Genomic DNA, 24,780 nt, shown 5'->3' with positions numbered 1-24,780 from the left:
ACAGAGGTGAGGCAGAGAGGTAGGCAGGGGCCAGGTCATACCAGGCCTTGTGTGCCTGGATAGGAGCCCTGGATTTCACCCTGGGCCATGAGAGGGGCCAGAGCAGGCCTGTCGCTGCTGCCCTGCCTGTGTACCGGGGAGAGCACATGAGAAAATATTCCTCTCGGTGTTTTGTGTGCTGTGGAGAAATGTGGGAAGTGGGGGAAAGCGAGAGTCCAAGGTGAGAATGATGCCCCTTAATTGGGTAACACTCTTCTTAGCTACAGTTGCTCCCTGTCTCAACAGGTGATGAGATTCTAGAACTCAATGGTGAGTCGATGGCTGGACTAACACATCAGGACGCTTTGCAGAAGTTCAAGGTGACTGTTTCTTATCAACACATAGCCACACACTCTGGGGCAAAGGCACCGAGATCCCAGCATCAGCCTCCTCCACCCAAACCTGCAAATTCAAAATGTGGGATCCTTGCACAGGACACCCAGCTGATGCTGATCTTGGCACAGTGTTAAAAGAAGGCCTCACTCAGAAAATAATGTAATGTTGTAGGGGGATTATTAAACTATTTAAGATTTAAAACTGTTTTAAAACATGCTGTGTGTTCATATTGTTACGTTTGCAAATCTGTTTTAAGTTTTTAAGACAATCACTAAAAAATATTATTGAGTCTCCATCTAGTTATAGTTGGTTCTGTTTAAGACTTATCTATCTAACTACCTATCTGTCTATCTATTGATCGATCTATCTGGTATATATATATAGCATTTATGTGCATATATGTACATATATATGCCATATATATGATGTCACATATATGAATGTATGCACATGTTTATATAACATGCGCGCGCGCGCACACACACACACACACACACACACACACACACACACACACGGCTGTATTTCCTTAAAAAGTATTTTACTTCTGTTACTCACAGAGGCCGATTTTCTTCACCCCCACTGAATCACTGTGGGGTGTTGTAGCATTCTCTCTCTTTCCTTCTAGCAAGCCAAGAAGGGGCTTCTCACCCTCACCGTGAGGACCCGCCTGACAGCACCCCCCTCCCTGTGCAGCCACCTGTCTCCCCCTCTGTGCCGCTCTCTGAGCTCCAGCACTTGTGCCACCAAGGACAGCAGCTCCTTTGCCTTGGAAAGCCCCACAGCTCCTGCCAGCACCGCCAAGCCCAATTACAGAATCATGGTGGAGGTTTCTCTGAAGAAAGGTAAGAGTGCTGCCTGCTGGAGGGCCCCACCCTCCCCCACACTCCTGCCTGGTCTCCCACCATGGGCTGGGTCTCCCAGGCTTTCCTCATTTGGAATCAGTCCAGGGGCAGGGCAGGATGTTGTCTATTAGCAGATTTTATGACTATTGTTTGGCTGTGTTTGGCAACAAGGTCTAGTCCTCTGTTTATAGAAGCTCAAGACGTACCATTCAAACCCAGTCAATGTGTTTTGGTGCAGTGGTTTAAATAAACCAAAACAAAGCGAACACAAATCACACACGAAACCACACACACAGAAACAATGGACTGGGAGTTGTAGCTCTGCAGCCAACATGCTAAGAGACCTTGGGCAGGGTCACTTACCTTCTCTGGGCTTCTGTGGCTGGAGAATCAAGGTCCTTTCTAGTTCTGACATTCAGGGATCGAAAGCCATTCTCTTTGCTCCCCAGGTGGACTGCTAATTCAAGAGGGCTAGGGAGGTCCTCTCTGCCAAAATGCAACTGAGCTGAGACCTGAAGGATGAAGAGGAGTAGTTAGGAGCAGACCTGGGCTCCAACAGAGGGACCAGCACATATTCTAGGAACAGAGGGAGGCCAGTGTGGCTGCAGCAAGGCAGGCAGGGTGGGCGGTGATGTCGGAGCACTTGGCAGAGACAGAGGGACTGACCTTCTGTGGCTCTGCAGCTCGATTCTCTTCTAACTGCAATTGAAAGTCCTTTAAGGACTTCTGAGCAGGGGAGTAACACATTAGCTTATGCTTTAAAAAATGACTCCTGTGTTTCTCTGTGGAGGATGGCCTCTAGTGTGACAAAAGTGGGGCTCAGGAACCACTTGCAGCAGTTCAGGGCAGAGGAGGGGAGTAGTGAATTTGGGGAGAAGTGGGCAGGTTGAGATATGTTGCAAAGTGGAAGGACGGGGGTACATGGTTAATTCCTTGCCTGGGGCTTTGCCCGATGCATGTCTCAGCTTCCCTGGGGGGCTGGAGCTCCCCGAGGACTCAGATGCCTTCGTGTGCCTCCATGGCTGGCTCAGCACTTGGCATGAGGACTAGGTGCACACAGGTCTGTGCCAGCACGATGCCGACAGCTGTGTGCAGGGCTCCTGTAGTGAGTTTCCTGAGCAGTGTGAAATGGGAAAGACACGGCCTCCAAGTGGTGTTGCCTCTGATCCCTGGCATCAGAAACACCGTAGGGAGGCTTCTTGTTTGCTTGTTTATATAACACAGCTGCTTAGACACTAACCCCAGAGGTTTTGCTTCAACTGTGTTGGGGGTGAAGCCCGGGGATCTACATTTTACATAAGGAGCCCCGGTGATCCCGCCAGGCTGAATACTGCTCGCTCTTGTCAGGAAACCTGGGCTCCAGGAAGGGCTCTGACCTTTGTTTGTGGGCCATGTCATGGTCAAATTCTTATCCATAAAACAGGTTGCTGACAATTGCCCATGGCATCCCTCGTGGGTCTCTTGGGAGCATGGGCATCAGAAGGTGAAAACTTTCATGAGAGTGTTTTGTAAACCATACGGGCCAAAAGAAAACACGGAGAAGGTCTTTCTCCTCCCCCTGGCCACTCCTTCCGGTCCTCCTTGGCCACTGCCCCTCATTTTCCAGGCCCTTCGTGTTGGTGAGCCTGGGGCCTTCCCTTCTACCCACTCTGGGGGACCCCATCAGCCCTGTGGCCCTAACACCACCTACATGCTGCTACTTCAAACTCTTAACTTCCGCCCTGCTTTCTCCCCGGGCTCCAGACTCGCCTGTGCACCTGCCTCCCGCACACGTGCACTTGAGTACCTCATGGGCATCTCAGTGTAACTCAGGAAAAACTGGACACCCGAGGCTCCTGCTCGTAATCCCGGTCCTCCGCAGCCGCCTCTGTGCTGCTGACCCGTATCCTCATCCACCCAGCTACTCACGTCAAAAAACTGAGTTATTTTGATTTTGATTGATTAAATCCCTGTATATCATCTGTCAGCAAGTCTACCTTAAATATGTCCCACCCACACCCATTTCTGTCCATCTTCACTGGGGGCAAAGGCCAGAACCACTTGCTCGTTTCCACTCTTGACAGCCCGCAGCTCTTTCTCCTCGCAGTGGCCAGACGTACTTGCAAAATCAAACTAGGTCGTGTCACTCCCTTGGGCACAGCTCTCCCGTGGCCTCCCTTGTCAGTGGGGAACAGCGTGCTCACACTGATACACCCTTGTGTACAAAGCCCCCTTAACCTGGCCTTTGGTCCCGCTCCGTCCTAGCCTCCTGCCACTCTCCCGGGACAGCTGTGTTCCAGCCACACTGGCCTTTCCGGTCCTGTGACATGGCATGCTTCCTTTTGCCTGTGGACCTTTGCATCAGTTGTGTCTGCTTCTGGGATATTGTGCCCCATCTCCTCATCCCTGGATCCTTATGTCCCCCATATTTTAGCCTAAATGTTGTCTCCTCTGAGGCTTGAAACAGCCATCCCAGCACTTTCTCGCACATTCCTCATTAATTCTCCCTATAATGCTTATGACTCTTTGATAGCTTCCTTCCTTCTCATCTACCCATCTCCCTCCCTCTGTCCTTCCTAGACTTTCCCCACTTGAATTTAGTATCCCTTGTCGGCCTTGACCACTGTTCTGACCCTACAGCTGTGCTGGCTCACAGCAAATGCTCCATAAATAAGCGTGGAATGAAAGCCATAATAAATAGGGGACACCAACTGATCCGTGACAGAGTTTGAGGCACCTGACAGACCAGCACGAGGTCTCCCCAACCCACTCCACTCTACCTTCCAGAGGCTGGCGTTGGCCTGGGCATCGGCCTGTGCAGCGTGCCCTACTTCCAGTGCATCTCGGGCATTTTCGTTCACACCCTGTCACCAGGATCTGTGGCACATCTGGATGGACGACTTCGGTATGTCCTTACTTCTGTCTTTGAATAAACCCCTGACTTACAACAGAGAGAAGGCATTCCTTAGACTGCCAGGAGGTTGATTTGGAGAGAAGATATTTAGAATGATTCAGGCATGGCTCAAGCCTTGTTCCTCAAAGTGTGGTCCCTGGACCTGTAGCACCAACATTTCTTGGAAGCATGTGAGAAATGCAGCATCTCGGATGGCCTCCCCAGACCTGCTGAATCAGAATCTGCATTCCGACAAGGTCTCCAGGGGTCTGTATGCACATCACAGTTTAGGAAGCATGGTCTTAGAGAATGCCAGTCCAAAATAGAAAACACGAAGTAAACATTTTAATTCAGATTTAACTAATATAGAATTTATAGTGATGTAAGTAGGAGTTTCGATGAGGTTTACCTGTGAACTCGATATGGAAAAAGCAACTTCCTAAACAAATTAGTGGTGTTAATAGTTTCTTGCTGGCAATATATTTTAGGCACTCCAGATATATTTATTTACAAATAACTTCTAAGAGAAGTACAAACCTAAATTTTCTTTCCAATAAGTGACCTGAGTTTGGTAAAAACATTTTATCGCAGGTTAACTTGTTACAATACTTTTTACTCACTCCATCACTTATGTGTAGTACAAATATATGAGGGTACCTCAAAAAGTTCATGGAAAGATTCATATTATCTCTTAATTCCATTTTCCCACAAACTTTTTGAATACCATCATATCTTCTCCCACTGGGTTTGGGTTTTGCTAAATCAGGAGAGTTTGGCCATATTTTTGAAGGTTTCCCTGTAATTGCAGTGTATGGAAGGGCAACCCTGCTTAAGAAGCTATGTTGATGGAGCTTCTGAATTAGGAATGGATTTGCTGCTGTCATCTGTAGGAGGGTGACAACTGAGGTGCTGAGCAGCTGTGCTGGTCTTTGGATGTAACTGTAGAGTCACAGTGATTGCCTTAGTCCTAATACCCTCAGACAGAGGGTGCCTCCCTTGTAGACCTGCAGAGGGGTAAAATTGTTGTGGAAGTTTAGCTTTCCTCGGCACTGGTCCCCTATGAAAGTGGTCTTTAGTTACATCAGCAATAACAGGTACTCAATTAGCAAGGGTGTAGGGGGACGAACCCAGCAGAAATGTAAAAGAAAGAAGCACCAGACCACAGCAGGAGGAACAGGGAAATCAGCACTAGGAGACCTGAGTTCCAATCCTGGACCTGCTGATAACCAGCTAGGCCAGAGATCTGCAAGCTGGGGCCTATCACATTTTTGTTTTAAATAAAGTTTTATTGGAACAAAGCCACGCTCATTTTCTTCTGTATTGTCCATGGCTGCAGCTGCCACTACAGCAGCAGAGTTGAGTGGCTGTGGTGGAGATAGTATGGCAAAGTATGCAAAGCCTGAAATATTTACTATCTGACCTTTACAGAAAAGGTTTGTGAATCCCTGAGTTAGGTCTTGTCAGAGAAATCATTTCACCCTGTGTGCCTCAATTTCCTCATCTATGACGGCGAAGGGGGTTGGATTGCACAAATCTTCCATGTATCAATGCGACCCTACCTTTCCTACCTTTTTTTTCCTGTTCAGGTTGCCAGTAACTCCCTTCCCACCTCACAGCTAGAATGAACTCTATCACCTTCTCTCCTTATTTCTTTTTGCAAGAACCTCAACTGTCCTCCCATCCAGTTACTTCTGCTTTACCTCATAGCACATGTAGGATATTAGGTCCAACATTTAACATCCTATACATGCTATGTTAGATCCAATTCTTCCTTCTAACTATTTTACTTATGGGAACACTGAAGCCCCAAAACAGGATGTGATGAGCCAAATCGTGATTAGTTGGTTAAACCAATTAAACCACACCCTCAGTCTTGACTGGGCGTAGTTAAATGGGAAAGGAGGAGGAAAGTTACAAACTTTTGTTAATTTTGGCCCACTGTAGGGATGACATATCTTGTCACTTTGTGGTCATGCAGTGAGGGGGTGAGGGATGGGCTGCTTTGGCCTGTCCTGTTCTGAGTTGTGGTCAGGTGGCTAGAGAGGTCTATCACTGATGTGATTTTTAGGTCTCATCAAGCAGCTCCAGGAGAGGGCCCCCAGGGAGGCAACTGTCCTAATGCCAGGTTGATCAACTTTCTGATGATTTCCCTTTGATGCTTTTGCAGGTGTGGTGATGAGATTGTGGAAGTCAATGATTCTCCTGTGCACTGCTTGACTCTTAATGAAGTCTATGCGATCTTGAGTCACTGTGATCCTGGTCCAGTACCCATCATTGTTAGCCGACATCCAGACCCACAGGTAACACTGTGGCTGAGTTATCCCCTTCTTTCCAGGCTCACCCTTTCAGTACCAAAATTGGGACAAGAAATGGATAAAAACAGAGATGTTGCTGGCTGGATTTGGACCTGAATTCCCAAGAATCTGTTCCAAGTTTCTGTGGATAAAAGTGTCTACAGCAGGGGTCCACTGACAACTCCTAGACTTCAGAAACAATTGGCATTAGCTTAGGAAAGCTCTTGCAGCTGAATTACAAACTCTGGGGCAGTAAAATAAAAACCCAGCCTCCCATCTAGTAGATACAAGAGATTCATTTATTCATGTGTCTAGTGGGTTCCCACTGTGGGAAGGTCTGGAGCACTGAGCATTGAGCACTGAGGATACAGAGACAAGTGAGTTCATAGTATACAGCCCTGCCCTCCAGAGGCTCATGGCCTCAATAAGGAGGCTGACATAGAAATAATTGCAATACAAAGAGGTGAGTATTATGGGAATACAACGATACAGCAGGGAAGGGTTTATAAAGCAAGGAATACCATAGGTTAGTTTTCCCAGGCAAAGAATTTGAAGAAGATCATTCCTGTCAGTGGGAACAAAAGTTCAAAGTTAGAGTTATGAAGGGACTTGCCATGGGAGGAGAGTGGTAGGTTCTGTGGGGCTGGGATATAGGGTACTAGGTGAAAGTGACTGAGGATTGGGGTTGGTGAGGCACTGGGGTTACATCGTAAGGGGCTTTACACAGGATGCTAAAGTTTGCATTTTATTCTGTGGGTGGTGAGAAGCTGTGGGAGGTCTGTAGCTATAGATGTAACATGTTTTCTTTTATTTCTTTTCTAACCTTTGATCGCATTGTAGAGGACAGGATAGAGTGGGTGCAGTGTGGAGTTTGTAAGAGGAAGGAAAGAAACAGCGGAGGCCTGAACTAAACAGAAGACGTGGAGAGAGAATAGAGAAGGGCATCAGGAGGCAGCACTGGGCAAGAATCAACAGTATCTATTGGCTGGTTAGCTTTGGGGTAAGGGAGAGGGAGGAGCCTAGGACCACTTAAGTATTTTTTGATAGGAAGACGAAGTGACGGTAGCCACCAGTACAATGGAAAATAGAAGAGGGCTTGGGAGGGAAGAGAATGACCAAAGTGTGGGACACAATGAGACTAAGGTGCCTGTGGGACGTCCAGATGGAGATGCCCGGTAGGCAATTAGATTCCGGGCAACTAATGACTGTAAGTGAGATCCAGGTGGAGTTAGACTTGGGCATTGAAGCCGTGGCATAGATAAGAGTACTTTGGGGAACGTGATGATAATCACCCCTTTTATTTATTTAATCCTTAGGGTGTGCTAGGCATATTTGCCAAAGACATGACATATGCAACTGCATTTACTTGTCGTACAACCCCCAGAAGTCAGTATAATTTTTTTCCCCCTCCAATTCATGGATAAGGAAACTGAGGCTTAGAAGGGAAAAGAAACTTGCCCCATGGTGGAGGTGCTAAGTGGAGAAGGCAGGATTTAAATCCATGAAAGCCTGTGCTCTTAACTTACTAACTCCCAAACCTGCAGTGAAACAGATGGAGAACAGAAATAATGGGGAAGAATGACGTATACTTTGTGTGCTGGGATTCATGCCCGGCCCTGTTTAGTCATTGCACATGGAGGTTAAGCACACTAGGGACAAGCAAACTTCTTACTTAAGGTAAAAAAAAATAAAATAAAATAAAAATTAAAAAATTGGCCTAAATCACTGGTGATAGAAGAAAAGAAAGGGGTCCCAACCGCTTTACCAGTGCCTCTTGCTGCAGTGGAGTAACAGTTGGGACGTGGGGCAGATGCTGGCCTTGAGGAGCTTGGTTCTGGCTGGGGAGATGGGACATACTCAGAGAGGCCTCAGGAGGTGCGGGCTTGGGAGTGAGGGAGTTAGGGTCCTAGCTGCTCAGACAAGGGAGCCAGACCAGAAAGGACAGGTAGGGTTTGGAGTGGCAGAAGGCAAAGGTACCCCAGGCCAGGGGGGACCCAGTGGGCACAGGCAGCAGGGCAGAGAGGAGAGAACCCTGGGCTTAGCATCAGAATGCCTGGCTCGTGTCCGGTCTGCTACTTACCCTACGGTGACCTTGGGCAATTCATCTGACCTCCAGGAGCCTCTGATCTCTCAACTCTGAAATGGGGGACTGGTCCTTGGTGACTGTAATTCTTATCTAGTGAGAGTTTACCATTTGTCGGGTATTGTGTTCAGCACTTTCAATGTTTTATTTATGTATTCTTGTGATAAAATACACATAACGTAAAATTTACCGTCTTCGCTATTTTTAAGTAAACAGTTCAATGGCATGGCATTAAGTACATTCACATTGTTGTGTAACCATCACCACCAACCATCTCCAGAACTCTTTCCATCTTGCAAAATTGCAACTTTGTATCCATTAAACAACTCCCTATTTCCCCTCCCCCACAGCCCCTGGTAACCACCATTTTTATTTTCTATTTTTACGATATTGACTGCTCTACATACCTCATATAAGTAAACTTTTGTGACTGGCTTATTTCACTCAGCATAATATCCTCGATGTTCAACTATGTTGTAGCATGTGTCAGAATTCTTCCCTTTTTAAGGCTAGTAATAATCCATTGTATGTATATAGCACATTTTGTTTACCATCTGTATTAGTCTGTTTTTGTTGCTTATAACAAAATATCTGGAACTGGGTGATTTGTTAAGAAAACAAAATTTATTGCTTACAGTTTCTGAGGCAGGGAAGTCCAAAGTCCATCTGGTGGTGGTGACAGTGACCCAGGGGTCTCACATTGCAAGATGGTGGAAGCAGAGAGAGCAAAGATACAGTCTCTCTTTCTTCCCTTTTAAAGCCCTCAGAACCACGCCCCTGACCACCGTCCTTAATTCATTCACTACTGCACAGTCCTACAATCCAATCACCTCTTCAAGGCTCCAACTTTCAATGACCATAATAGGATTTCCCACCTTCTTAACAGTCACAGTGGGGGCCGAGTTTCTAAAACATAAAACTTGGGGGACACAATTCAATCATCAGTGAGTTTTGGGGGGACATAATTCAGTCCACTACACCATCTGTTGGTGAATATTTGAGTTGCTTACACCTTTGACTATTGTGAATAATGCTGCAATGAACACGATGTGCAGACATCTCTTCGAGATACTGATTTCAGTTCTTTTGGGGTATACGCTCAAAAGTGGAATTGCTGGCTCTATTTTTAATTTCTTGAGAAAGCTCCATACTATTTTCCACAGTGGCTGCACATTTTATATTCTCATCAACAGTGCACAAGAGTTCCAATTTCTTCACATCCTTGTCAACGCTTGTTGTTTTCTGTTTTCCTGTTTTTTTGTGGGGTTTTTTTTTTTGGTTTGTTTTTTGTTTGTTTATATAGTATACAAGTATATATAGTATAAAGGATATGAAGTGGTTTCTTACTGTGGTTGTGATTTGTGTTTCCCTAATGATTAATGGTATTGAGCATCTTTTCATGTTTGTTGGCCATTTGTATATCTTCTTTGGAGAAATGTCTGTTCAAGTCCTTTGCCCATATTTTAATCAGGTTGGGTTTTGTTGTTGTTGTTATTGTTGAGCTGTAAGAGTCCTTTATACTTTCTGATCTTAACTATTTACCAGATATATGATGTGCAAATATTTTCACCCATTCTGTGAGTTGTCTTTTTACTCTGTTGATTGCATCCTTTGATGTACAAAAGTTTAAAATTTTGATGTAATGCAATTTATCTATTCTTTTCTTCTGTTTCTTATACTTTTGGTGTCAAATGATTTACTTTTTAAAAACCCTCTGTCCTCACTGTGAAGTGGCTTCTATTATTGTTATTATTTTATGAAAGAAGAAATTGAGGCTTAGGAGGTTAAGTAACTTGCTTAAGTGTACACAACTAAACAGTGTGTAGGAGGAACCAGGCTTGAACAGAAGTCTGTTTGAGTCCAAGACTCATACTCTTAACTGTTACACTACTGTGACTAATCACTCGCAAAGCACAACACAGGGAAGAAGGTTGGAGAGTTGAGAGGGGCCACCTTAAAAACTCCTTTATTGACAGACTTTGGACTTTATCTAGAAGATAATGGGGCACCATTGATGCCTAGGAAATTTCTTGAAGTGGAATTTGTCAGCTATTTGCAGAGTAAGTTGGAAGGAAAGAAACTAGAATCCAGGGGCCCAGCTTGGGAGCTGGTATAGGACTGGTAGCCTGATGCAAGAGTTTCCACTGTTTGTTTGAGATAATTGATATTTTCTAGGTTTCTGAACAGCAGCTCAAAGAAGCTGTGGCCCAGGCTGTGGAGAACATCAAGTTTGGAAAGGAGAGGCATCAGTGGAGTCTGGAAGGTAAGAGATATGGGGAACTTTGACTTGAAATACCTGTGCCTTCTTAGAAAGCTTAGAGTTTAGCCATTAACTCACCCTATACCTCAGGAATAGTGAGAACAGTCATCATAGACAAGCATGGCGTATAGACAAGGGTTGAAAGCTAGCAGCCATCAGCTAAATTTGGTTCACATTTTTGCTTTGTTTGGAAGCCACGAGATTTTAAAATCATGTGAATTTGTTTTAAATGTGGCAGGCACTCTTCAGTTTTCTGTAGTCTTCATCATTACCTTTGTCTTATACCAGGTTGTCATTCACAAAATTGCCCCTGAAGGCATTTGAATGTGCAATGCCTAATCTATAATAGAATCTTGAGAATTATTAATTAATGAATGCATTATTTCACTGAATCTGCACATCTAATTTTAATGCACATTTTATAGGAAAAAGTGAGGCCCTGAAGATCTCTTTTACCCAAAGTCAGACCACTAGTGCATGGAGGATCCAGAATGGAAACCCGGCTCATTGACTCCCATGCCTAAACATTAGGCATTGGCCAGGTCATCATGGAGCATCCATATGATGGAACAATGTGTAACCATTAGCACTGATATTGACAAAGAGATTAAACGGTCTGGGAAAATGTTAGAGAAAAGAGAAGTACACAAAATTTTTTTCAGCATGCATATATGCCTAGGAAACGTTGACAGAGAACCTCACTAACATTGTGTCAGTGGTTATCTCTGGCTGATAGGACTGCAGGTGAATTTTTACGTTCTTTCCTTCTTTTATGTGCTAAGTTTTCTCTAATTAGTATGCATTATTTATGACCAGGAAAAAGCAAAAGAATACTTTTTCTTTAAGGAAGATTTGAATTATGAGCTTGGCTGGCCTTGGTTCTCTCCTGAGGTCTAAGGTGCTCTCCTGTGGGGCCCCCTTTGCTCTTCCAGCCTCTAAGAATGAGCTGGAATTTGAGCTAGAGACTATGCCTCAATCTTCTCCCACTTCCTTTTACTGCTAGAGAGAAGGGCCTCTCAAGGATGTATGGGTGGCCCTAGTGCTGGGAACTATGGGGTGGTTTGGGGTGGAGGTGGGCTGAGAACCAGGAAGAAGGGCTGCAATGGAGAGGGGAAGAGAAGGAGGGGCTATGGCTAAGAAACAGTGGTTTTCTGTCCTTGCCTCACCCCCAGCTGGGAAGAAATGGTACCTCTTGGTATAAGGTTCAAAGTGCCTTTACAGGTATTCTCTCTCTCTGATATTGAGCCTCAAAACAAGCCCAGTGACCATGGAAGTATTATTCCCATTTCACAGTTGCTGAAATGGAGGGTGGTAGGTTGGGTTCCCAGGAAGCCAACTCTGGGATGGAGTTTGGCATGCAGGATGTTTATTAGGAAGTGACCTGGGGATCCACATTTGCAGAAGGCAGGGGAGGAACCAGGGCTGGGCAGAGGGAGGAGTCGAGCTGAGGTGCACACAGGACAGTTTCAGGCAACCCCAGGAGCTCTGCATCTAAAACAGCCCCTCACAGTTGTCCTGAGCTGGCAGAAATGGCTGGGCCTCTATAAGCCATCTCTGTCAGTCACTGGAGACAGGTGGTACCCTTGGGTGAGTGGCTCTCTGCCACCAGTGTTCCCACAGCTGGGACACCAAGCCCTTCCTTGATGGGTGATCTGGTGGCACTTTTCCATATCCATCACTTGCAGGCTCAGAAGGGTTGAGTGAGTTTCCCAACCTGAAGTAATATGGCTCTCTGGGGACCAAACCCAAGACTGCCACACTCCAAATCCAAAGCAGCCTCAGATGAGCAGTGGACAGCCCGTGTTCAGTGTGCTGCCTGTAGCAGTCGCGAGCAAGGCAGGGCTGTTTCTGTCTTCTGAAGCTCAGCTGCGGGGGTTCTCTTGTGCTTCCCACGCAGGTGTCAAAAGGCTGGAGAGCAGCTGGCACGGGCGGCCCACCTCAGAGAAGGAGCATGAGAAGAACTCAGCACCCCCACATCGCAGGGCTCAGAAGGTCATGGTGCGCTCCAGCAGTGACAGCAGCTACATGTCTGGGTCCCCGGGGGGAAGCCCTGGCCATGGTGGTGCTGAACTGCAGCCCCCTGACCTAGAAGTCAGCACACACAGCCCCAGCCTGCCCCCAGGGCAGGAGCCGGGGATGTTTCCCATGGCATCTTCCAGACCACCGCAGGAGAGCCCACCCCTCCCTGAGAGCCAGGATGGCCACCCGCCACTGAGGCTGAAGAAATCCTTTGAGATTTTGGTGAGAAAGCCTACGTCCTCCAAGCCCAAGCCTCCACCCAGAAAATACTTTAAAAGTGACAGTGACTCTCAGAAGAGTCTGGAAAAAAGACAAAACTCCTTATGCCCTTCTGGGCACACATTGTCCACCTGCAGTCAGGTAAGAGGACATGTCAGATGGGTTGAGTGTTCTCCCGTGCCGTGCGGAATTGTTCTTGAGCATTAGCAGTGGTATTAGCAGGGGCAGAGCGAAGGTTTCTCCTGCCCCATCAGAGAGAGGCCAGTGCTTAGAACTCAAGCTTAGGGCCAGGGGTGGAAAGATACGTTTGAAGGCTGGTGGGTCCAATATGGAAGTCCTGTTCACTGCTGGGTTCCTAGCCATAACACACTTGGAGACTCCTTTTGTGTGGGTCGTTTTTCGCATTCACCGTGATGGAAGAACACCAGAGCTCCCAGAGAGTCATTCCATCAGCGGGGAGGTCTTTGCACACGGATCTTCAGGCACTCTGCTTGCAGAGAATAGTTGCCTGAACAACTGAAAGGGAACAAAATCCAGCTACCCTCTTGCTTCAGTGAGTAGACAGAAGTGATTATGAGAAACTGGTTCCGATTTCTTCCCCAGTTAGCTATGCCTCCTACTTCCTTAGGTGTGGAGACTTGGAGGAATCCAAGCTCTCTAAGCCTAGGTTTCCCTGTCTGCTAATTGGGGCTACATTCAGCACTTCCTCAAAGGGCTACTGTGAGGATTAAATGCAACCACTTAAAAGTGGCTAACAGACCCTGGGGCACAATAGCCTTCATTGCTGTGATTATTCCTCCACCCATCATGCTCCTTAAAGACCTCCCTTCTCAGCAACCCCACACCACCCCCTTAAACCAGGCAGGCTGGCTACATCTTGAGCCATGTTTATGCCCTGGCACTGTGCTAAGTATTTTTATGTACATTGTCTCAGTTAATCCTTACGACGACTTGATGGTGGGTGTCCTGTCAAGTGAAGAGGGAACCAAGAACTTGCTTGAATTCACACCGCTGTCTTTCCCATCCTTACCCAGCAGCTGCCTTCACTGGGCAGGTGGGATGGGGCCTCTGGAAATCCCCTAGAACAATGTGTCACGAGGGTTGACAAGCTTCAGGAAGGGTAAGAAACCCTGAGTGGTGGTGATGAGGTGGTTGCAGGAGTTAGGTGTTTAGGAGGAGAGGTGAAAGTGAGGGAGGACAGGAGGAAGCCAGCTTACCAAAGAGGAAGTACAGTTGTGTAGAGAGCTGGCAGGGTGTGGCTGGTTAGCAACACATGACAGAGTCATCCGAGGTGAATCTGTCCCCCACCTTCTCCTTTAAGCCAACATTTTATTTTCTTTTGGCCTGAGACCTATGAGTCTAGAAGGGCAAATCAGGAACAGGTGGGCAGAGAAGCCAGGCTTTCTGCCTTCCTTCTGGAGGCCCAGAAAAGGAGGAGTGCCATTACCAAAGCAGCTCTGCCCAGGGATGTCCTGGCCAAGCAGTGCCACTGAGGGAGCAGGGAGCATCCCCAAGTGAGGCAGCTGGAGGAGGAAGTTGGGTGTCTGCCGAGAAGCCCAGGCAAGGAGCTCTACACCGGAGCTTTGTTACAAGCAGCCTTCCCTCATCTTTGGCATTCCGTCCTGCCTGTCAGAATCCATGGCTGCTTCCTGCATGCCCCCACTGGGGCACCGTCCCCTGGGGCACAAAGGCCATTCTGCAGCTGCCTTTCTCTGTCCACTCTGTTGTGTTCACATGGCCAGCAGACCCTTCTCCTACCACCTTTCCATAAAACGCAACCAACACAACATACTGGTACTGGGCATTGGGGGTCACAGAGAAAGGATTATAGCATGACAGAAAGCAGGAAGCAATTTGCTTGATGTCACTCTTCTTAAAATGTCCCTGAGCATTCCTGGGGAATCCTCACTGGATGTTTTCTCCTGAGTCTCACTGTACAATCTCTCTCTCCCTCCTTCACTCTTTCCCTGCACGGTCCCAAGACTCTTCTCAAGCTGCTGTAGACAACCCCCAAATCTTTCCCATCTACTATAATTCAAAGGGGCTTAAGTTCCACAATCGAAATGGCCTTTGGGATATCTTCTTAAAAAAAAACTTATTCTCTCCCTTGTAGAAAGTCAGCTTAAACTATCATCTGCATTAAAATGAAATCAAAAACAAAACCCTACTTTCTCCCTTCTCTGCTAAATCCACATCTCTGTCTTCTTTCCTTCTTTCCCCGCTCCCTCTCTCATCCACCAAGCATTATGCCAGGAAACACTACTCAGAGAAAAATTTAAGTAAAATCAAATTCATTTCAGGGGCTAAATTTAAATACCTCCCATGAAAAAGATGCAACCACTGTGGTTGGTTGCAAGAGTGCCTGCCTGTAAAAGTGCTCACAGTCATGGATGTAGACAGCTGTCACCTTACAGAGCTCCCAACCCGGTGAAGTTAACTTTCAGCCACATGTCATTTTTCCCGTGTGATGAGAATCTTGGAGACCATCAACTTAATATTTGAAGCTTCGAACACCGTGGCCAAGGCTTGCTTTATCAAAGGACTAGTTCAAGAAGCCTGATGATTCCTCTGGATTGGTTGATCCCTCAGTGTTTCCAAAATGCTCTCCTAAAGCTTGGTGTTACAATGGGGAACTTGGCGTGAGGTGATCTTTGTGAACATGTTTCTAACTTTTGTAGACCTCGCCCTTCTCAAAGAATGTTTATTGTCAACATAGACAGTAAACCTCAGGCCATGGATGTTTGCCATTTCTTTTTTAGTCCCACATGATGCATTTGTTCTTTACTGCTTCCTCTCTGGAAGGAAGCCTGCAACCTTGTCAAATGGCCTGTCATTATGTGACTCTGAAACAAACAGAATGTGGAGGCCACCATAGCATAGAAAAGTATTTCTCTTGCAGTCGATCAGATCTAGGAGGCATCATTTGGATGATGTCTGCCTTCTTATTCTTTTTCTCTAGGTGGGTATCATGCTTGGTTGGTCCATCTCTCTGAAATATTCTTCTTCTGCCTTTCTGCCTGTAAAATATTTACTCTTTGTTCAAGAACCAGACAGGAAGCATTTCTCTAGAGAAGCCTTCTCCACCTCTGGGAGGGAGCTGGAGCTCTCTACTTCCTGTGGGTGCTGACAGCATCTTATCCATGCTGTGTGATCATCCAAACTCGATTCAAGCATTACATAGTTATTTGGTGCCTGGTCCATCTCTTCCCTGGAACTGCATCCAGGCTCAGTGGGGGAAAACAATTCTGCAACAGATTGGTGATGTCATGCCAGGTGCTACAGAGAGCAGCAGTGGCTATACCACCAAGTGTTTGTCATCCTTTGCAGCATGCTTACTAAATCCATATCTAAGAGTGAAAAACAATTGACAGCGACTGATGAGTATTTTCCTCTGAGTGTTCCAACCTTAAGTACAAGGCAGTCTCTGTGCCACCTTGTTTCTATGCAGCTCTGGACCCTCCTGGGCAGGTAGTTCACCAGAGTGCAGTTGTAAATGAAGCAGTGCCAGCCCCTTCCACATCCCAAGCCTCTCTTCCTTATCACAAAGAGCCAGGATCTTCACATATGTCCATGTTTTGACACCAGGTCATTGGAAGTCAGGGAATGCTCTGGGTCTCTAGGAGGTGCTGGCTGTGCTATGAGGGACAGCACAGCAGAGGAAAGGACTTTCTTTACAAGGCTGCTGATGAATTTCTCATCAAAGGCGGCTCAATATCCGCTCTCTGGTCTCCATCAAAGTGCGCCTTGCCTTCTCACTGCTGAGGCTACCGTTTTGACATGATCTCGCTTCCTGTTTACACCACAGGAAGCCAAAGAGCTGCTGCCACCACTATCGCTGCAGGAAGACACAGTGGGGAGAACCCCACACACCATCGCCTGCTGCCCAGGACCTGGAGCCGGCCTGCAGACCACATCCTCCCCAGAGGGAGAGCCAGGGAGGAGAAGAGCCAGCCCAGGTAAGCTTTCATTGAGAAGTTCCAGAAGGAAGGGTCTTCTGGAAAAAGGTCCAGTGATAAGGTAAGAGAGTGAGTTTGGTCTGAGGATCAGAGTGCTCTGCACTGACATGGCAGCTGGCCTCAGGCTCATAAACAACCAGGAGTCTGGGGCGCTGGGGCAGCCAGGACAGTGGAGGTGCTGTCCAGGGTGGGAACTTCCTGGTTGGATCAGTGATGCTGTGGTGGTGGTGGGGAATGCAGGACCATCCAGGTGGTCAACTGGAGAATGGAGCCCTGGGGCAGATGTCCAAAGACACATCCACCCAAGTATCCTGGGCAGCTGCCTTGGGGGCCAACATTCTAGCATGCTGCATTTCCAAGTCTCAGAGTACAGTGCCAGAAAAGTATAAATAGAGTTTTGTTGGTGGTCACCACCTCCACAAGGTGGATAGCAAGGGTGGCCCACATTGTCTACCTGGAATGCTGAGACCTGACTTGAACATTTAGTGACTATCTAGAAAGAGCACAGGATTTGGAGTAGGAAATCCTGGATCTGCCCATCATTAACTGTAAGTCTGGGCAACTTACTTTGCCTTTCTGAGCCTCAATTTACTCATCAGTAAGGTATGGAAAATCTTATAGAACTCCCAAATATGATAAATTTAGCAAGCACACATTGAATACTGGCTTTGTGAGGCCACGTGCTTGGTGCTGGGGAGAGATAGAGAAATGGATGAGACAGACCAGTTCCTGCCACCAAGAAGTTCCTAGTAGCAGCAGAGAAATATATATGTAGGCTACAAACCATATGCCTGTTTGAGAAACAGTACATAAAAACACTTTAAAGCCTCCTGGAAGGGTAAGGGACATTATGAATGGAAAGATCTAACACATCTCACCAAGAGCAGATGCCTTACTGATGGAGACTCCTCCTCCTGCCTCCACTCTCCCTTCCCTTAGTCATCCTAATTGAGGAACACACCAGGGAATGCCTAGGTGCTCTACTGGCATGAGGTCCTCACCCAAGATTACAAAGGGCTTGCCTGCAGACCTCTAACTCCTGATTCTCTCAACAGCCCCTTGCAGCCAAGCAATTTATAAATGCAGAATCAGGCTGAGAGGGCTGGACTCCCTTGCTGAAGTCTTGGAATCAGGAGTAACCATCGAGGTCCTCTGGATCACGCAGAGCTTCTCTTTGATATCATCAAGGTTCATTGCTCTGCACAGTTTGCTTCCCTTGAGGCCTGACATTGAGATGAGGGGCAGGAGGGATCAGTGCTCCTTAAACTGCATTCAGTATAAAACATCTTCCAAAGCACAAAGAGAATTAGGGGCAGAGTCTCCCCTACCTGTGCAGATGGGATTCTGGTTCAATACTGGCTTCTGAGAAAGACCCCATGTGCTGCCCCACACATGGAACGACTGACCTTGGCAGGACATGCCTGAGGTCCTAGCAGGCATGGAGCAGGTTGCACATTGAAACTCCCTGTGGGGCTTATCACATTCCCAATGCCCAGGATGCATCCCAGGTGTATCCATTCGGAACCTGGGGTGGGCATCAGTATTTTTTAAGGCCCTGCAGATTCCAACAGGTAGCCAAGGTTCAGAATTATTGTTATAGTGCTTCTCTCTATTTGGAACTTCTCATCAGCTCTTTAAGTAGGGAAAAAACTCCTTTGCCAAGCAAGCTGACCAATGACCTGTATATAGGGACAGTAGCAAGCTCACAGGACTTCAGGTGCCAGGCAGATGCATGCATGTGTGAAATGCTGACCCAGTGAGGGGGAGCGTGAAGAGCTGTGGGATGCTGGAGGTCACCCTATCTGAAGGCGTGCACATTCACACTGCTGTTTAATGACATGGGCAGTCCAAGCCAAATATGAGGGTACTTCAAAAAAAATCATGGCAAGATTCATATTATCTTTTAATTCCATTTTCCACAAACTTTTTGAAGTAACCTCATATGTTTGCCACTTTGTGATCTTTGGCTTAAAAGTTTAAAAGGTACGAGAATTGCTTGGGCTTTTACATTTTTAGTGAGTTATATGGGAGGCCCCTTAGTGCAGTGAAAAGGACTCAAAAGTGGGGAGTCAGGAGACCTGGGGTCCGAACCTGGCTCTTCCATCAGATAGTCCTTCACTTGTCTTGAATGCTGGGGTCCTCAATTGTGAAATGCCAGAAGATGGACCAGACATTCTCTGAGAACCCTTTCATTGCTAAAACACTCTGATGCTGCAAAGTTAACTCCCACTTCTGGCTCTTTGATGCTGACCACTGGCACTTCAGTCAGGAAAATAGCATCTGGCACTCACCCATCTCAGGATCCACCATTTATGCTATCTCCTCCTCTAGAATATTTCTTGCAGTTCAGCTTTGAAACTAGAATTTAGGAAGAAAACTCACAATAAGATGTAATGCACAGCCTTGGCTTTGTTTCTGCTCCCTAGTGACCCAAACATCCCCAGTAAAACACCCGCTCCTTAAGAGGCAGGCTCGGATGGACTATAGCTTTGAGACCACAGCTGAAGACCCTTGGGTTAGAATTTCTGACTGCATCAAAAACTTATTTAGTCCCATCATGAGTGAGAACCACAGCCACATGCCGCTACAGCCCCACGTCAGCCTGGGTGAAGAGGATGGGATACAGAGCCACCCAGATGGGACCCCACTGAAGCCAGACACTGCCAATGGTGCTCCCAAAGTTTGCAAGTCAGCAGACAGCAGCACTGTAAAGAAGGGTCCTCCTGTGGCCCCCAAGCCAGCCTGGTTTCGTCAAAGCTTGAAAGGTTTGAGGAATCTTGCTCCAGACCCAAGAAGGCTGCCTGCTGCGGCCTCATCCACTCAGCCAGCACCTGCTTCCAGGGATCACCCGGGGCCACATCCGCGGGCCTCCTCCTCCTCCATCAAGCAGAGAATCAGCTCTTTTGAAACCTTTGGTTCCTCTCAACTGCCCGACAAAGGAGCCCAGAGACTGAGCCTCCAGCCCTCCTCCAGGGAGGCAGCAAAACCTCCCGGGAAGCAAGAGGGAGGACGGTTTTCTGGCCTCCTGGGGCGAGGGGCTCCACCCCCTGTTGAGCACCAGCAGCCAGAGCAAGAGCAGCTACCCTGGGGGTCCCCCGGAGCCACTGAGGCCAGCAACCCAGGTGTGTCTGAGTCCCCTCCCCCAGGGTGGCAGCCCAGCCAGAAAACCCTCCCACCTGACCCGGACCCTCTCTTGAGGTTGCTATCAACACAGACTTTGGAATCTCAAGGCCCAGTCATTAAGATGCCAAGCCAGCGGGCACGGAGCTTCCCCCTGACCAGGACCCAGTCTTGTGAGATGAAGCCACTTGATGAAAAGACCAGTAAACTCTACTCCATCAGCAACCAGGTGTCATCAGCCGTCATGAAATCCTTGCTGTGCCTTCCATCTTCGGTCTCCTGTGGCCAGACTCACTGCATCTCCAAGGAAGGGGCATCTGCATCGCCATCGTCCAGCGAAGACGCAGCTGTGAATAGTTTTGCAGAAACTCCTGCCTCAGATATGGGGTTCTCGCTCAAGTGAGTGTCTACAACCAGTGTCTCTCTTCCTATCTCATTTTTCTTTTCCATCTTTCTTTCTTTTATAATCCTATATATGTTTTTAAAAATGTCTCAGATGTACTAGCTAAAAGATTGTGCCATCTGTTCTTTTACATGTGTGTGCATATGTCCGAGTGTGTGTGAGAGTGTGTGTGTGTGTGTGTGTGTGTGTGTGTGTGTGTGTGTGTGTATCACATTTCTGCCTTCCATATTGAGGAGGGGTTTTAATATCACCTGGCCTTGGGAAGGGTGAGACACGGGATGGGACTGGTCCTCCGGCAAATTACCCACAGAGATTTGGAAGGTTGGTGCATATCTGAAATATCCTGCTATTACTCAGGAAGACCAGCCTGAGGCCAGCAGATGATCCCTTGGCAATTCTTGCTGCTCCCCAAAGGAATCCACTTGTGTTTTCACATGGGTACAGCCCTCTAGTCAAGGAATTAGGAATCTGGATCCTAGTTCCAGCTCAGGCACTGACTCTTGAATCATGAGCAGGTTCCTTCTATACTCACCCTCAGCTTCCTCTTCAGTTGAATTTAGGAGGTAGAAAGACCTGATCCACAGAACTATGGGGCTCAGTCTTCTCTCTTTAATCAGAGCAGCTCTGCGTTGATCAGTTTTATTTCTTGTTCTTATGCTGCTGAGAAATATCTGAGACCTACTGACCCAGATGCTCCATCAGGTTCCAGCCACCACAGTCAGCCTGTGAAAGAACCTGAGTGATCTTCCAAGACACAACATACAACAGGGTTTCAAGAGCCAGATCAGCTTACACATGGCGAGTCAGACTTGGTCAGCTGGAGAGAGTTGTTCACTCTCTCTGGCTGAGAGCCTGTTGGAACTGCGAGGCTCACTGTTAGAGTTAACTGCTATAGGCACCCCTTCACCTTTTAGCAGTAAAGGCCTGTCAGTCAGAGGGAGGAATGAGCCTGTATTATTGCAACAATAGGTTCATGCAAAATATGAAGTGTAGCTGAAAAAAATAGCTACCTATACCAAAATGAGTTCAATAGCAAAAGGAAGGACAGTTGCTGGCTAAGTGGGCACCATTTCTAATTGCTAGGGCTAATGTAGTATAGCCAGGTGCTGACAGCACATATGAAGGGGGACAGGGGTGAACATGTTTCTGGAAGGCATTAGCCTTGATGTCAGAGTGCGGCCTTCATGCCATTCTAGGTATCTTGACTGTGATCTGACGGTGGCATTGGTACAGATTTGTCCAAAGCATCAGACATATTCTGGGCTGCATTAAGATTTCAGACGTGGACACTGGAATCAGAAGCACCATGATCCGTAATTTTGAATACTGGATCTTGGCATTTTATAGCCAACTGACCATAGCTAAGTTACTTCCCCTCTCTTAGCCCAATTTCCTCAGATTTATAGTGTAGGGATGCTGGTATCTACTCACAGATTTGATCATCAGATAACTGAATGCACCTAAATACTAGCACCATGCCTAGAATAGAGTAATAAATGCAATAAGTGTTAGCTCTTATTAATATTACTATTGATACTGTGCATTGTTCCTCTCTATGAAAGCCTTTCAGAGCTGAGAGAGTATACAGAGGGTCTCACTGAGCCCAAGGAAACCGATGATGGGGACCAGTGTTCCCCTCAGACTGGTCAGTCTGTTATCTCCCTGCTGAGCTCAGAAGAATTGAAAAAGCTCATTGAGGAAGTGAAGGTTCTGGATGAAGAGACATTAAAGGTAGGTTTCCTTTATAAGCATTTACAGTGACAAGGACTTATTGTAGGCTGTGTGGTCACCTTGGCTGGGCCAGAGGAGAAGCAGCTGGAGTAGCCCCCTGCTCACTGAGGCTTGAGAAGGTAGCTCTCAGGAGCTGACACCAGGCCCAGGTTATGTCCTGCCTGTGGTAGGGGGACATCATGTCCCACAGTAAGACCTTCCACTCTAGGGGAGACTTTTAGCCTGTGAAATATTTTCAATACATTGACTTCTTGCATCTTTTTGACCATTTTATAAATGAGAAAGGTGAGGCTCAAGGTCACGGGAGCTTAGGTATTCTTTTTTTTTTTTTTTGGTGTCTGGCCGGCATGGGGATCTGAACCCGTGACCTTGGTGTCACAAGGCTGTGCTCTAACCAACTGAGCCAACCGGCCAGCCCCTAGGTTTTCTTTTTCCAAGCTCAAGTTCAGTGCTCTTTAGACATCCTGTAGGCTGCCGTCCTGGCATGAGTCTCCAGGGAGATGCTGCATGGGAGGTCACTGTGCAGTGTAAACCGTGTGGGCTATGAGAGCTCTCGCTCAGGACTTTCAGCATTTCCACTGCAAACCCAGAGGTGACTGATCCTGGGGCTCTGAAGGGCCCTGCGCTTCAGTCAAGTCATTCTAAAAGTCCTGTCTCCCATATGCTTTCTGAGCATGACACAGGGTATGTGGAGAGGCAGCAGAGTGGCAGAGCTGGGGTCAGCATTCAGATGAGCACAGCCTCATGGGCCTTGCACCCTCCAAGGCTGCCCAGGGTCCACACGGGCTTTTTGAACTGGAATAATCTACCCTGGAATGAGAGGATAAGGAGGCCCTCCTTTTCTGTATGAAGAGGCACCATAGATGACCTCAATTCTGAGGTGAAGGGTGTTGGATAAGTCTGATGAGCACAAGATGCCTCTGGGCTGTGGTTCCTCTCCTGTGACTCTCATTCATCACCTGTAGCTGGGACCGTCATCCCACAGGGCCTTATTCAGCTCAAATGAAATAGCAGAGGCAAAAGTGTATAAAATACAAAGAGCCGTCCTGCCTAAGGTGTTATTCAGAGAGTATTTGCTTTCCAACTTGACAGGAGCCTTTTATACAGCAAGTAACCTGATACTTGGGTAAAAGGTGGGAGATATGGGCTACTGTCAAAATGATTTTGGCACTAGATTTGGGGGCAGTGAAGTACATTCATCCCTCCATCCCTTCTGGGTCTTGGGGACTCCAAACCAAAGCACCATAAAGCCAGCTGAAATTCAGGGGCTCTTGGTGGTACCCAAGCACATGAATCTTTTTCTTGTTTTTGCTGTTGCTTTGCCCCCCCCATGGATTTGTCACCCCTCTCCCCCTGGGTGATGGAGCCGCAAAGGATTACTCAAAGCCCGTCTCTTCTGAACAGTGAGAGACCCCAAAGTGGTTAAGCTCCCCTGGAAACCTCAAGTGAGAGGCATCCCTTCCTTGGGAAATTAACCCCGAGTAAGGGTTCTCTTCCTGCATTTATTTTCCAGACCAGGAAGTTACAGGAAGAGAACATAGGTGGGGTTATAGTTTAACAATATAGGCTGGTAACTGTCAGTGAAACAAGACAGATGACATTCCAGTAAGGCAATTAAGTGATCTTACAGCAATTTCTCAGTATCTTTACATAACAATCAGTAACTAGTCTGTCCCTGAGCCAGCAACCTTGCTGTGCCACAAATCTTTATCTTACATCAGAGACTTTATAGCCTGAGCAAAATTTCCAGTCCTCCACAAGGTCAATATTTGAAACTGCAAGGCTTTGGAAAACCAGGCCCTGTGAAGTACATTTGCTTTAAGAATCCTCTACATTTAGCAAGTGAATTTTTGTACATAAATTTACTCCTTAGTGCCAAGGTGCAAACTAGTGGCCCAAGACCCACATGGACCGCAGGTATATTTTCTTTGGTCTGCGTGGTAATTTATTTACTTTTTTTAGTTATTGAATTCTAGATATCATAAAACCTGAATCAAAACTTGGATTTCTGGCTGCTGCTTCTTTTTCTTTTAAGGGAATGATCTGGTAGCCCTGGGTCTGCATTTTCACATAGCAGCTGACCCTTTGAGCAGGAGATGTGTTCTCTGGCTCTTTGCAGTTCCTATCACTCACATCAGCCCATCTTGCTCATTAAAGTAATCTGCCTGACCCCTGCAGACATTTGAGTTTGAGACATCAGCTCTAGACTGGAGTGGGAATCTCTGACTTTGGACAGTGCAGGGAGGTTGTCCTGGATCTGTGTGAGCCCACATCCGGGCTGGAAAATACTGTGTATGCCTATGTGTGCATAGGGGTCAGATGTCAGCTGGGCTCCCTAGTGCTGCTTCTGTGCCCCATGGAGGACTAGTAAGGAAAAAGGAGCAGCTAACTCCTGCAAAACAGCACTGACCCTGGGTTTTTGACCTGAAGTCCTACAAGTTGATTTCATCCCACATTGATATGGTAGAGCTACAGTACCCAACACGCTGGGGCTTCCGGTTGACTTAGCAACACCTAGCCATGTCTGTATGAGCGTGGGTGTGGGGTGTGTGAGAGAGGAAAAGAACTATGCTTGCTACTTTACCTACATTTTTTTTTCCTTC

The 24,780-nt window shown here is 47.1% G+C and overlaps 1 protein-coding gene across 1 annotated transcript in view; it reads left to right on the top strand.

Annotated features, from left to right (window-relative positions):
* IL16 (interleukin 16) overlaps positions 1-24,780 on the top strand; it is a 79,686-nt gene that overhangs the window by 50,041 nt on the left and 4,865 nt on the right. The window contains exons 6-14 of the mRNA XM_063090560.1: positions 286-359; positions 1,004-1,220; positions 3,987-4,104; positions 6,260-6,392; positions 10,645-10,732; positions 12,627-13,108; positions 16,773-16,923; positions 19,350-20,442; positions 22,009-22,177. Of these exons, the coding sequence (XP_062946630.1) occupies positions 286-359; positions 1,004-1,220; positions 3,987-4,104; positions 6,260-6,392; positions 10,645-10,732; positions 12,627-13,108; positions 16,773-16,923; positions 19,350-20,442; positions 22,009-22,177 (2,525 nt within the window). The remainder of the gene's footprint in view (positions 1-285; positions 360-1,003; positions 1,221-3,986; positions 4,105-6,259; positions 6,393-10,644; positions 10,733-12,626; positions 13,109-16,772; positions 16,924-19,349; positions 20,443-22,008; positions 22,178-24,780) is intronic.

Source organism: Cynocephalus volans, chromosome 3, assembly GCF_027409185.1.
Source record: "Cynocephalus volans isolate mCynVol1 chromosome 3, mCynVol1.pri, whole genome shotgun sequence".
Taxonomy (NCBI): Eukaryota; Metazoa; Chordata; class Mammalia; order Dermoptera; family Cynocephalidae; genus Cynocephalus; species Cynocephalus volans.
This window is presented reverse-complemented; position numbering and strand designations above follow the sequence as displayed.